Here is a 13,712-nt window from a genome sequence, read left to right on the forward strand (position 1 = left end):
AAAGCCGAGAGCCGTTGATTAACTTCAGTGCAACTATACTCTCTAGAGGCTTTAGGAAGGTCACCGCACTTGAGTAGGGATAACTTTCAACAACATCAACCATACAACTTAGTAACGATGACACAACTCCCACCCGGCAGGGAATAAGCGTCTCAGAAATAAGGACGGCCTAGTCACAAACTGATCGGATAGCTGGATAGAACGATGGAAATGCCAGTATATCTGCCAGGCGTTGGGCTTTTACCAAGCCCTAACACTAACTGCTGATGTCTATCCACATTAGGCCGTGATCTAAGGGGCCGGCGTTTATGCGTGCATCGGGAATGGACTTGTGCGGAAATATCAGGGCTAAGCGGGCGGGTTCGATGAGGAGAAGGAAACAGACCTGGGAAAACGGGTCTGGGGGTGAGGTTGAAGCTTTAAACGTGTCCTGCTGGGGACATCATGAATGATTCGAGATGTCGAGAATGTTCTGCTGTGGCCGGTTGGGTATTTCGATAACATGACTGCGATGCTACCGTTGGTTCCAGGCATTACAGGTTATTATACAGCTACTGTCGCCATTGGACAAGCTTGTATGCTCAAGATCAATTGGTCAGATCTCCTGCTGGCACTGCTTACTACATACCTGCTCGCCTTAGCGAGCAGGTGGAGGTTCCCAGATGCCGGCGGCAGAACGGACCCAGACGGTCAAGATAATGAAGACTGACCCCGAAGATTTCGAAACGGAACCAGTAATCCTCGCCGTGGAAGAATGCCCGGGGTAGACGTAAGTTTGCAGGCAGAAAGGAGTGAGGTTCATATGCCGTTACCAATTCGTGCCTGCTTTGAGCGGCGCTGTTTCAAGGGAGAACCCCAGTCTATAAGCTTCCGCAGTTGACAATTCTAAGCTCCATCAGGCGACCAGTTTCTGCCTACCCCGATGATATTATGGTGGACTGCGTTTTGTTTTGCCTGTAGAAGAGCGCTCGCCTCGAGGTCCACCATGAGCGAGGGCATGGCTCTAGAGACCGAAGGACTCCCTGGGTGTGACCCGCAAGACAAGACTGCATCTGGTCACTCTCAAGCACGCTTATTGATCAAACGCTCGGGCGTTTCGAGTATGCGGATAGAATCCCTTGTGTTTCCGGAGAAGGCTAGGAAGCGGCCGACCATGAGGTATGAAATGAGTAGTGCGCGAGTGTTACCCTTTGCTGACGCTAGAGTTTCTCCTGTAAGAATAAAGTAGGTCAAAGAAAGAGAGAAAAATAAGATGGCATGGGGCATTGAGCGAACCTACCTGTACCAACCTGCAAATGTACATGGGCTGTCTGTTGTGCCTCTCAGGCATGACGAGGAAGAGAGAAGATGTCGACTTGTCCATAGGCAGATCGGGATTCTGGGCGGTGATGCCAAAGTGAAGGTCTTGCGAAAGATGTGTTGAAGAGGACTGAACGGGATGATGGCAGAATTGCTGCAACCTCACCCTTGGGGTCGTTGGAGTCTGATCTGAGAACCTTCCTGGCTTCCCACAGCACGGTTCACTTTATTGTACGTCATGCAACCTAAAGAACTTTGTCTCTCGATAAGACGACGACAACCTCCTATGATGCTCATCGTTCCTTAAAGCCCTTGTGCTTGGTTACATTCTCACAGTTTGGTTTGTTTCTTCGCCGGCGAAGCACTTCATCTCTCTCCATCGCGGTGAGATCATTCACGAACAACCTAACCCCGATGCCTCCTAGGAGCCGATCGAGACTGTCAAAAAGGAATGGAATGATATGAGCTGAAAGGCTGTCACCCTGAAACGATCGCTGACGGATGGACAAGCGCTCTCGCGTAGTCCGGAAGCTGGGCCCACGGTACCTATACGGAAACCAGTCGTTCGTTTTTTTCGATAGCCAGGAGCTCTAAACGAAGTCAAAGAACATGGTATAATACGTATCAGGCTCAGGAAAATGCCAGCGAAGACGTCACTCTGCCAGGGCAAGGATTGTCCTCCAGACTGGCAGAGACGCTTTCCCCAGCCCAAAAGGGATGAGCTCGAGTCCCCATATACTATCTTTGAATTTGTCCACCCGAGGAGCGACTTGAGCCAGGCAATTCTCTTACATGATTCATGTGAAAACTGGATGATGGCGTACACGGTCTGGCGTGGCATTGCCCAAAGATCACTTTTCGAAGGCTTCTTACGAATGCAGACTGCAATGCCTGGCCAGCACGTCGGTTCCAAAGGCGATTTACCGGAAGGTTTGGTGGGAGAAAAGGGTACGTCATCAAAGGAATATCATTGATTCGGGGAGTGCATTGATTCAATCTAATCTTTCGGAGTCAGTCCGAGTCAATCGCTAAGGATAGCTCTGCGAAGTACGGACAACAACCGGGCTGACGCCAGAGATGCCGTCTCTCGAAACACGCGAAAAGGTAGCTCTCTTGCAATGTTGCGCTCGATGTTTCTCTCTCCAGGCCGTGTGACCGTGCTTCAATTGAGCGAGTCCTCGGACCGGAATGGATGAAGGGACGGGCTCTCCGTGAGCATCGAGAGACTCACAACACTCGGGAAAAACAGGCTTGCTGGCCTTGCTAGGCATATGCAAAAGTCATGCTTTTGGCTTGTTCCTCCTTATATATATTGTGTCCCATGGTCCCACATTATCCCCTCCCGTCAACGCGATGGAGACAATCGCAACAGATGAGGGCTCAGTCATTAAGCGACGGGCATCACTTCCTAAGGACGCCGAACTCGGTCACCATCGGAGCCTGAGGAATGCATGACAAGTAAACTATGGTAATAGAACCTGCCGCGCGGCACTCGGCCAAATCATACATGCCAAGGCGCGAATGGATTTTTGAATCAAGAACACGAGGTGTCGGCAACGCATACACTATATTGAAGGCTTAGAAACACGAGTGTTAGTCAGCATTTACTTTGGGCGAAAGGACGCGGACCGTGTTCATTGGGAGAATGCATGTTTGGAATAAATATGCTAAATGGCCCTGGGAATTCGGTCGGGTATGCGGCATGTGCTTCAGGTAATGCTTGACGAACGAGTCCGTGTTGAAGTCCTAAAGACTACTTGGTCTGGACTATGGATCCTGGAGGATCTCCCAGAACCACAATCAGAGCGGAGATGTTTTATTTTGCACCCTGAAAGTTGGAGGCTTGTGACCCGTGAGTCAGAAAGCGAGTCTGGTGGATCAAGAAAGCGCGCCTTATACTGACATCTGGGGATGACAAATGGAGCATGGCGCTCTGCCTTTGGTGAAGAATGACGCCAGCTGAGAAATCTTTACTGCGCTCACCGCACGGTAGCTGTCGTGACTTGTGACTCAGTGGCTTCATATTCTCCCTGACAAATTCGTTTCCAGCGGCATGGGAACCTTTTTTTGGAATACGACAAGCAATAGCATAAGCCCTCCAATCCTTCAGTCTGGAGTCTCACCTGTGCCGCGGAGCCTGGCAGACAGAGGGTGGACCCGGATCGTAGGGCGTCATTGCACGCCCTTTGCTAGCACTAGCCAACTTGGCTTTGGGGGCGCGCTCTGATTCGCTACAATGACAACAACATCCTACAACGCCCTACAACATCTTTTAATGTTCTTCCTTCGAGACAAACACCGGCGGAGCATAACTATATAACTTTGCAAACATCCCCCTCGGGGATTTTATCCTCCCCTTCAACCTCACTTGCCTCAACGACCCAGTCTTCTGCTACGCCCATGTCCGCCTCACTCCTCTCCGCTGGCACCAGGGCAGCCGATGTGCTGTATCCCTTTGCCAGTCCTCAGATCAAAATCGAACTTGCCCGCGAGACAGACAGCGCGACCCGAGCCTACACCACCGGAGACCGTATTGAAGGAACTGTCACCGTCACCGCCAACCATCTCATCAGTTTCGATGAAATTGACATCCAGCTGGAGGGTATGCTCTGAACTTCATGCATCTGATTCCACAATGTACTAATTGCCCCCTCCGGCTAGGGTCCCAAGCCGTTCTTGTGGAACGAGGCATGGTCCCAGGGCGCACAGGAGCAACCCAAACATTCCTGAGACTTCGCCAACCCATTGAAGAATCCCTCTACCCAATGCCGCGCGTTCTTGAGCCTGGCCGCAGTTATCAGTTTCGATTCACTTTTGTCGTTCCCCAGCGTCTGCTACCGCATATCTGCAGCCACCACAAGGCAAATGCCCATATCCATGACTCCCACACTCTTTTACTGCCCTCCTTTGGCGACCCGGTTCTTTCCAGGGACGGCAGGTCGGTATTGGACGACATGTCGCCTGACATGACGCGTGTCACATACCACATCCGGGCCGAAGTGTTGCAGAGACCTGTCGTGGGTCCTGCAAAGACCCTGAAGTCGGCGAAACAGAAGATTCGTATCGTCCCAGCCGTCGAAGAGGAACCGCCCCTGACCGTTCTTGATTGCGACCCCGTCTTCTGCACCCGGAAAGAAAAAGATGTCAGGCGCGGTACCCTGCGCCCGCGGCAGGGCCGGCTCGTGGTGGCCGCTTCGCAGCCCAAGCCCTTGCAGATGAACAGCTTTCCGAAAAAAAGCTCCGAGCCGACGAGCACGGCTGCTACCATCCATCTGCGCTTCGACCCCGTGGGGGACGAAGAACCGCCCAGTCTAGGCACGGTCTGGAGCAAGCTGCGTGTTGCGACCTATTACTCCGTACGCCCTTGGGATAACTATCCGACTGCTTCGGTCGTTTCTGCAGGGGACATGTCAGGACTTGGTGTATACCTTCAGATCCTGCCATTATCAAGCATGTGTGTTGCCTCTGCGCAATGGACTAAGCATGGCATGGATTCCCTTGCACGTCGATATTCGCTCCAGTCGGCTTCTTCTGCAGAGTCTATCACAGGGCCGTCGGCATCGTGGTCTGGAGACCACTACTATACAGCCTCGGTTGTCGTTCCTGTCTCCCTACCGACAAACAGAGCATTTGTCCCGACTTTTCACTCGTGCCTGATCTCTCGCATCTACATCCTGGAGCTTTGCATCTCATATCACACCCCGAATATGAACATACTCACGCCGACGGTAACTCTGAAGGTCCCTATCCAGCTGACCTCGGGTCAACCAGGAGCTGTTCTGGCGCAGTCATCTGAAGAAATCACCCAGGAGGAAGTCGATGCCGAGTTTTTCAGCCCGCGCACTATTGCACCCCCAGTGATGGGCTCCGCAAGCGCTCCTCCAGATTACGCAGAGTATACATCTTCCTTATCCAGCGCAAGACCTCGTGAGGTGCGCTGTTCATAAAAGTGATTTTCTGTTTCCTTTTTCCTTCTAGCTTTGGAGTTTGATACCCGGGTTTCCGAGGAATAATGAGCTATGCTGTTATGTTATATAGATATAGATTAGCATTAGTCCTACATAACCCCTGATAATGTCTATGTTATGCATTTCGCCGTCGCCCTAGTCCACTGCACCTGAGGATTCACTCCAGCTTCATGTGGTTTACCTTGACTCATCTGATACTGTCACTTGAAGAGCAAGACTCGGGAATTCTACCAATCGCCTTTCAAGGGTTCTATCTATTCACTATCTCCACCTTGCAACTGTTAGATTAAGGCTCGCACGTTAGCCTGCATTAACGGCTAGTGTTACATATGCATGTTTGCTTTGCTGTGTTTCAACGGAAAGTGAAGTTATTCTTCACTCTGCGCTATACACCTGGGCCCGGGACTGCATAAGTATCTCCCTTTTGCGTCCTCGAGACTACTCTCTTCTGTCCTCTGCCCTCATCTCCCTCTATTCATCAATTTTCTCTCCCTCAGCTCGCATCCGGCCGTCAAGATGAAGCTTCTCATCCTTTTTATCTCTACTATCTTCCTCGTCCTTGCACAAGCAGCCACTCTTCCCCCACTCTACCATCTTTACCGAAGCCTCAACTCTACCTCCAACAACAGCACCAACCATGGCCATGAGAATATCACCGGCAGTGGCCCCGACTATAGCTCCGGTCCTATCTCCGATCCTAGTTCTGGTCAAAGAGAATACCGCTCAATGGCCTACTTCGTGAACTGGGTACGTCTACGGCCATCCTTTCTCCTTCCCCAATACTGCCATCTAACGCTCTTCCACCATAAATAGGCAATCTACGCCCGTCACCACAATCCACAGGACCTCCCAGTCTCCCACCTAACACACATTCTGTACGCCTTTGCCAACGTGCGCCCCGAAACCGGTGAAGTATATCTCAGCGACACGTACTCAGACATAGAGAAGCACTATCCCACCGATTCGTGGAACGACCAGGGAAACGACAATGTCTACGGCTGCGTGAAGCAGCTCTTCCTGCTTAAACAGCAGAATCGGCACCTCAAGGTCCTCCTCAGTATTGGCGGTTGGACATACTCGAAGAATTTCGCGCGGATGGCAGCTACAGAAGAGGGGAGGAGAATGTTTGCGAAATCTGCGGTAGAGCTGATGGGGGATCTAGGCATGGATGGGGTTGATGTTGATTGGGAGGTGAGCTTTGCTTGCCTAAGACATGAAGTTGGGCAGAATGAGGGCTGATATGACCGGATGTCTGCAGTATCCAGAGGATGACGAGCAGGCTAGTGACTTCGTTGAGTTGCTGCGTGAGACAAGAGAGGTATGCCTACCATTCTCCCTATTACATATCAGTTCTAGGTAGGCAATGCTCACATGCTCAACCTAGGAACTCGACCGCTATGCTGCCGACAACGAGAACGACAAGCCCTTCCTCCTCAGCGCTGCGTCGCCAGCCGGTGCGTCAATCTTCCCTCCTATTTCTCACTTACCCTAAGTTCCATACCCTAATCTGCTCCCTTACAAAACGACCAACTGACGGAAGCCAGGTCCAAGCAAATATACCACCCTGCACCTCTCCTCCATGGACCGTTATCTTGACTTCTGGAACCTAATGGCTTACGACTACAGCGGTAGCTGGGACACAATTACAGGACACAATGCGAATCTCTTCGCGTCAAGAGAAAACCCCGCCTCGACACCTTTCAACACCCACACTGCAGTAACCGCCTACCTAGCTGCTGGAATCCCTGCGTCAAAAATAAACCTGGGCATGCCTCTCTACGGCCGGTCGTTCATGCACACCGACGGGCCGGGGACGGAATTCGAGGGCGTGGGATATGAGGGGAGCTTTGAGGCAGGCGTGTGGGATTATAAGACGTTGCCGAAACCCGGGGCGGAAGTTGTGGAGGTTGAGGAAGTTGGCGCGAGTTTCAGCTACGACGAAGACAAGAAGGAAGTTATTAGTTATGATAATGTGGGTGTTGTACGGCACAAGGGGGTGTACCTTATGCGTTTGGGTATGGGAGGTGGGATGTGGTGGGAGTCCAGTGGGGATCGGGAGGTGGGGAGTGGGGGGAGTTTGATTGAGACGGTAAGTTTGCCTTTCCATCGTCTTGCCCTACTTGGCCTTGGTATACATGGCCTGGAAGACAAGGGTGGATGCTAATGTGATGGTTGGTGCAGTTGGTCGACACGCTCGGTGGGGTGAATGCCCTCGACAAGTCCGAAAACCAGCTGGAGTATCCGGCGTCGAGGTTTGAGAATCTGCGGAATGGATTTACTTGAGTAGCTTGTAGAAGTGAAAGCATAGCAGGATTTCCTAGATCAACTAGTACTTAGCATAGCCGGGCTGTGCAGATTAGACATGTTTCTGACTACGGTGTACGGCGTTTGGAGTGAACGTAGGACTTCTCAAGCGCAGCGCATCAAGCGGCATCGCAAACAAATAGAGGTTAAAGCACCTAGAATGCTTCTCAAACCTAGGCCAAGATAGAACCAGTGAAGATGGAAAACTTGAGATAGGTTTATATCACACCCGACTTTTACATACACAGGCAATAGACAAGGAAGAAGCAGGCAGGCGACCTATATACAACACCTCAAAACGCCCTCGAACAAACAACAGCCGTCTATCTCATCTCATCTCATCCAATACCGCAGGAAAAGAAGAGAAGGGAAGAGGAGACTAAGTCAACATATCATCCAACCTCTCCCCCAACACGCCCTCAATCTGCTTAACCCACTTTCTCACCTCGCGTTCAACGCCCTCATCCTCATCCTCCATCAACTCGCTGATATACGGCAACATCTCTGGCAAGAGCGCAAGCCAGTCTTCACCCAAGTGTTCCGTGAGCGCTTGTTCGGTCTTTAGCGCCGCAATTCTGGTATGCGGGTTATCGCCGCCGAGACCAGGACCGGCCCTCTTGTTACTGCTGCTGGAAAGGGACGCGCTAGAGGGCCGCAGGAAACGCATAAGCACGGTGTTTAGTTCCTTATGATTGTCCGTTGAGTCAGCAGCGACGGCGAGCTCGGTGATTGTGGGGATTGTTTCTGTGGCGACAAGGGCTCCTGTTGTGGTGGAGGTGGCGTGGCGGAGGTGGGAGATTAGGGGCGTGGAGATCTTGGTGATGTGCGAGGGGGATTGCCAGAATTCTGCGCATTGTTAGTAACGATTCTCTGCAGAATACGGACGGGTAGATATCAACGTGGGAGGGGAAGAAGGTACTTACCATCCTGGTCGTGCTCGAAGGCGCTGCGGAGCATACGCATTGTTGCAAGCCAAAGGGATTTGGTGTTCGGGTTTGAGGGGCTGGCTGTTTCGAGCACGGAAACGACGCTTTCGATGATGTAGCTGGCGTAGCCGGTGACAATGGACTGTAGGACATTAGGACTTTATCTTTGAACGTGGGGAATCTATGCGTATAGGAACATACCTGAAGAGTACCGAAGAAGACCTGCAGGAAGCGGTAGAACGTAGTCAACCTTGCCAAGCCGCCTTGGGTATCCTTCTTTGGAAGCCCGGTCGTCCACTCGACGAGTTTGACGAAAATAGGACGGAACGTTGTGTCGTTGAGCTTGTAGATCATTTTGATCGTGACATCGTTGATCAGATCTTCAATCTCCTCGAGATCTGAGGCGTCGAACGCCGATTCAGAAGACTGTCCCTGCTCTCGGCGGAGGTCGAATGCCCGGAAGAGAATTTTTGTCAGGACAGAAAGGTTCTTCATCGTAGCAGACTTGGGGTGTTTCTCGATGCTGAGGCTAATGGCGTCCATAACCTCACGGGTAGCGGAGGGGCCAGCAGAAACAGCCTGTGTCCAGTTGCGCTCGATGGAAGCGAGTGCCACGGCCATATCTACCTTGCGTGCCATAAAGTGCAGCGCTCCTTGGCGGTTCTCATTATCGAGATCCTCATCGGAGGCGGCTGATTTGAAAGAGAGCACAAGCAGGCGGTCGAGGTGGGAGGCGGAGACCATGTAAGGGAGATGGACGAAGAGGGCAGAAAAGAGAGTGAAGACTGCGTCGTGGAGTCTAGCGTTGACCTTGTTGTTTTCCAAACTCAACTCGAGCAAAGCGAGAGACCGGTTGAGAACCTCTGGAAGGGCAGGGATCATTGCTTGGCCAAGAACCTCGACCATCGAAGCAAGGCACAGCACGCCGTTGATGCGGATGCGATCGTCCTCTTGGCCGATGCAAGAGGCACTGGCAACAACCTGCGCGGCAGAAGTGACCATGGACGGCTCCTTCTTGCCGTACTTCTCCGTGATGCGGTCGATGCAAGTAACCGCGGCATGTTTGAGCAGAATGTCAGGGGACGATTGCACGATGTCAACGAGGACTGTCAGGAAGTCGAGCATGCGCATTTGCGAGGCACCGTCGCGCTCAGGACTCTGTTGCAGGCGAGAGGCAAGCAAGCTGAGAACCTTCCGGCGAAGCGCGTCATCAGGGCGTTTCAAGAGGGCCTCGATAGTATCGAGGAAGTCGATTGTAGTGAGGGTACTGAATAGACCACTGAGAACATCGCCAGCGGCCTGGTGGACCGACTTGACGCTCTGCATGGACTCCCCGATGGCCAGGACTTGCTCGAGGATGTTGGAGAAAAGAGCGCGAATCTGCTCAGCGTCACCGGTTTCCGTGGTGAGAGCTCGAGCAATCTTCACCTTCAATGACGAATGCTTGAAGAGATAGGCCAGTGCGCGTAATAGGTCCGCAGCGACCTTGTGAGGCTCGCGGCCATCGTCGCTTCCAATGCCAAGGAGAACCTGCGAGATGCCCGGCTTGGACTTGAGGGAGTCGCCCACCAAATTGAGGAATTTACTATAGGTTGACAATTCGACCGTAGCGTCAGCATCAGAAACAAGCCCAGTCATCAGAACCAGAACCGCTTTGTCCATAGAGTATCGATTGGCGAGCATTGCCAGGACCGCAAACAAGAACTCTTCCGTTCCGAGCTTCGTGATCAAGGCGTGGAACAGGCGTAGGCGGCGATGAGACGGGATGTGCTCAAAGGCGGCAGTAAAACTGAGCAAGAGCTCTGATGTTCCAGAAACAACATCACGCTTCTGATGACGCAGGGATTGGATGAGAGCAGGAACTACCTGGTCGATCGTCTGGTCGATAACGGAAACAGAGTAATCGTCGTCCTTTCTTAGCACGCTAGAACCCATGAAGGTGAAAATTGGCATCACACTGTGGAGAATCAGCTCGGGCGCGATGACAGATAGGCCGGCAACCAGAAGGAGAGCGGTGTTCTGAACCTGAGGGCTTTCTGTCGTGCGAACGCAGTCAACGACCAGGTCAGCGCGAACAACTGATGTATCGAACTGAGGCTTGCTACTCGCTCTGGAACGGTTGACAATGGCCAGGAGACTGCCAAGTGTCAAGCTGAGGAGGTAGCTCATTCCGGACTGGATCTGAGACTTGAAAAGGTGCAGAGCGGCCAGAGTCTGGAACAACCATTCCGTGAGCTCTGGATGGGCTTCCGGGCTGGAGCCGTCCACAAGTTCCAGAATGAAGGTCATCTTGTCCATCAACTTGCTGAGCTTCGCCTCATCTTTGGTGGTCATTGCAACCATATTGTTCTGGCTGGTCCTTCTGCGCTTCGGCGCAGGACCCAGAGAATCAATGTCAGTGATAGAAGCCGGAATTTGCTGGAGGTATATGAGAAGGACGGGACCAGGAAGCTCCACGCGACGAAGAAGATCCCGGGCGCTATCGACGAGAGGAGATTCCGAGGCTTGGGTCGAGAGCTCAAAGAGCTTCTCAGCAGCAGTAATCTGTCGATCCTCAGGCACCTTGCCCCATACTTCACTGATGCGATTGAAGACAGAGGAGACAAAAGACGCCCTCAATGATGATGAATAAGGTGTGACGGTGGAAAGGAGCAGATTGATCGAATCCTTTTCCTTCGGCGTAACTGTCTTCAGCACTTGGGCCTCGAAATCGGACACAGAGATTTGCTCCTTTTCGTGGACCTCAGCCACCTCCTGTTCACTCATGTCTCGCCATTTCTTCAACAAGGGCTCTAGTTCCTTGGTGCGGGTCGCGCCACCAGCCTTGTCAACCCGGTTGAGCAGGTTCAGTAGGCCCGCTTTAGGCGCAAAGAGCGGAAGGTGAACGGCATGTGAGCAAAGGTATGTGAAGAAGGCCAGTCGCAGGGGCTTTTTAATCGCAGAAGCAGAATCTGATGCTGCCCCTCGCAAAGCATTTTCAAGAGCCCGGCCAATATGCTCGCCATCAGACCGGCATTCTTCTAGTTCAGGAAGTACAGCTCGCTCCAAGACCTTCTGGAAGTCGCTGCTGGACAGCCAGGGAATATCTATTGACTTGCCATATAAAGAATCGCGAGCCCACACGCCAGCCTTCTTCTTTTTATCAACGACTTTTCCAATGTTCGCCAGGGCGTCAACTGCTCCGGAGCGCACTCTTTCTGAGGGATCAGATAAGGCAATGAGCATAAAAGGGAGCAGCGCTTGAACGTCAACGTCGGACCACGCGGCGGAGCTGACAATCGACGAGATTGTCTTCAATGCAGCTGTCTTGACACCAGCGGGGTACATCCCGGTGAAAACTCGGACGAAAAAGGAAAGGAACTGGGGTGATGTTGTGGCATTAGCTTTGCATAGAACTGGCAGCTCGACAAAAGAGCTGACTCTCTCTGGGGAGCCAGCAGACAATGCGAAGGCCTGAACAAGCTTATCAAAGACTGGAATGGACTGCGCCGCGAGAAATGAGGTGCTGAATGAGCTCTCTTTTGCTAAGGACTCAAGGGCTGAGTCGTAGCCATCCGTTGCTGATTCCGTTTTGTCTGCATCCTCCATTTCGACGTCTTCGATGGCCTTGTTGACGGGCACAGACTCGATAACAGTCTGCAAATTGTACTCTATCACGCTAAGATCAATGGATGACTCGTCGATCACCTTCTGGAAGACCGGCTGGAATGAGTTAGACCGGCTAAAATGTTGAACGATTTCTGCAAGTTGGGTTTGAGTATCCAGAGAAATCGTGCCACCAACAGCGCTTGCGGCCTGGAGAACCAGGGTCATGGCCTTTGCCGTGTTTGCGTCATCCAAAAGCTGGCTCTTGAACATCGAAGACAGTAGTTCCAGCCGTGCGGAGTCTTTTTGGGTTGACAAGCTGTCAACGCAGCCAGCAACTAGACCAAGAAGCAGTTGGGAGGTTTTGTACTCTGTTGAGATATCGGCCAACTGCTTCAACGGGTCATTCAAGCGAAGCATCGCCTTGAACACTCGCTTCGGCAATTTAGGCTCAGGCCTTTGTTGTGCCAGAACTGCAACGCAGATAAGTCCAGAACTCATAGTCTCCTCCGTCCAAGATCCTGTGACTGCCTCCATCAACCCGTCCAAAACCCGGTCTTGGAGTTCAGCCTTCTGTGCGAGCACAACGCAAACCATGTAGCACCCAATCACAAGTTCGGAAACGTCCTTCATGGCCAATCCGTCATTAAGGACTGGGAGGATCTGGAGGATGATATCGTCGTGCTTTTGCTTCTCAACATTTCGACGACCAGACCGGGACGAATCTAACATCCCTGCAACGCCCTCCGTGATTATACCCGCCCAGAAAGCTAACAGCGCATGATGGTGAGCCCGTTGACGGCAAACTTGAAGGACATAGTTATTGAGAGTAGTTATGAGATCTCGATTAGAGATGGCGTTCTGCACAAGGGCCTGGCGAACAGGATTGATCGCGCTTCGTTTATAGGGAATCAGCACCTTGAGCGCTGGCGGAAGGTCGTCCGGGAGGATAGCGAGGAGGTTCAGGAATACGGGTGTGGAATAGTATGGTAAAAATGTAAGGATAGTGAAGCGGGTGTTGTACTCGTGTACTCTGTATGTCCATTAGCCATCAGAAAAGTTCAAATCTACCGGGTCAGCGTACCGAAAGCGCCTAATGAGCCACTCAACAGCCTTTACGGCCGGGCTCAGAAGCAGCCTCCCACCGACAAGCGCCAAAAAAGCCTCTAATACTGAATCCAGCTCTCTGTTCTGCTCCACATTCATCTCCGTCCGGTCCTGGACCTTGCTTTGCTCGCTGAAGATCGAGCGCTCAAACTGCGCGAACCGGAAATCCAACTGGCATAATTCTCGGAAACCGTCATAGCATATATCGTATATCGTATCAAAATCCTGCGACCCGGCGACCCGCTTGTCAAATATCAGAGACTTTGAATGCGCAAGTCTCTGTGCCTTGAGGTTCAACTGGTTGGTGGAGTTGGCCGCAATCTGCGACAACTGCGCGGCGAGGGAAGACGCCATTTTCGAGGGACAGATCCTTGTTTAAGAGTCGAGCAATGTGTCCATCCCTCGATAAGAGTTCAAAGGCAGTATAGCGACTGATGCGGGTTGAAAGGAATGCTCGAGCGGAAATCTTTAAAGCTCCGCAACTTTTTTTTTAGTCCGGAAGGGAAAGGCGGAACGCGGGAGC

At 52.1% G+C, this 13,712-nt stretch overlaps 4 protein-coding genes across 4 annotated transcripts; 3 read left to right on the forward strand and 1 right to left on the reverse strand.

Annotated features, from left to right (window-relative positions):
• Positions 1-111: 111 nt before the first annotated feature.
• Positions 112-1,199, forward strand: BDW70DRAFT_143114 (uncharacterized protein). Its single transcript, XM_073738059.1, has one exon. The coding sequence runs from the start codon at positions 449-451 to the stop codon at positions 707-709; it is 261 nt and encodes an 86-aa protein (XP_073592389.1). The 5' UTR covers positions 112-448; the 3' UTR covers positions 710-1,199.
• A 2,500-nt stretch (positions 1,200-3,699) lies between these two features.
• Positions 3,700-5,317, forward strand: BDW70DRAFT_171182 (arrestin (or S-antigen), N-terminal domain protein; the record flags this gene model as incomplete). The annotated part of the gene is made up of 2 exons (XM_073743151.1): positions 3,700-3,901; positions 3,961-5,317. The coding sequence occupies 2 exons, from the start codon at positions 3,700-3,702 to the stop codon at positions 5,244-5,246; spliced, it is 1,488 nt and encodes a 495-aa protein (XP_073592390.1). The 3' UTR covers positions 5,247-5,317.
• Positions 5,318-5,783: 466 nt separating this feature from the next.
• BDW70DRAFT_163425 (glycoside hydrolase family 18 protein) lies at positions 5,784-7,550 on the forward strand (the record flags this gene model as incomplete). The annotated part of the gene is made up of 6 exons (XM_073741301.1): positions 5,784-6,014; positions 6,081-6,458; positions 6,526-6,585; positions 6,652-6,721; positions 6,812-7,356; positions 7,449-7,550. The coding sequence occupies 6 exons, from the start codon at positions 5,784-5,786 to the stop codon at positions 7,548-7,550; spliced, it is 1,386 nt and encodes a 461-aa protein (XP_073592391.1).
• Positions 7,551-7,675: 125 nt separating this feature from the next.
• Positions 7,676-13,624, reverse strand: utp10 (snoRNA-binding rRNA-processing protein UTP10). The gene is made up of 4 exons (XM_073743152.1): positions 13,167-13,624; positions 8,699-13,115; positions 8,495-8,639; positions 7,676-8,417 (listed from the first exon to the last, which is right to left on the reverse strand). The coding sequence occupies exons 1-4, from the start codon at positions 13,541-13,543 to the stop codon at positions 7,951-7,953; spliced, it is 5,406 nt and encodes a 1,801-aa protein (XP_073592392.1). The 5' UTR covers positions 13,544-13,624; the 3' UTR covers positions 7,676-7,950.
• Positions 13,625-13,712: the final 88 nt, after the last annotated feature.

The sequence above is a fragment of the Aspergillus foveolatus genome (genome assembly GCF_047715535.1).
Source record: "Aspergillus foveolatus strain CBS 279.81 unplaced genomic scaffold BDW70scaffold_69, whole genome shotgun sequence".
Classification (NCBI taxonomy): domain Eukaryota; kingdom Fungi; phylum Ascomycota; class Eurotiomycetes; order Eurotiales; family Aspergillaceae; genus Aspergillus; species Aspergillus foveolatus.

Coding starts and splice junctions, on each gene's coding strand:
- BDW70DRAFT_143114 (XM_073738059.1), top strand. CDS start 449: ATGATTCGAGATGTCGAGAATGTTCTGCTGTGGCCGGTTGGGTATTTC.
- utp10 (XM_073743152.1), bottom strand. CDS start 13,543: ATGGCGTCTTCCCTCGCCGCGCAGTTGTCGCAGATTGCGGCCAACTCC. Junction 8,640..8,698: donor TCTTCTTCGGTACTCTTCAG/GTATGTTCCTAT, acceptor AATGTCCTACAG/TCCATTGTCACCGGCTACGC. Junction 8,418..8,494: donor CTTCGAGCACGACCAGGATG/GTAAGTACCTTC, acceptor AACAATGCGCAG/AATTCTGGCAATCCCCCTCG.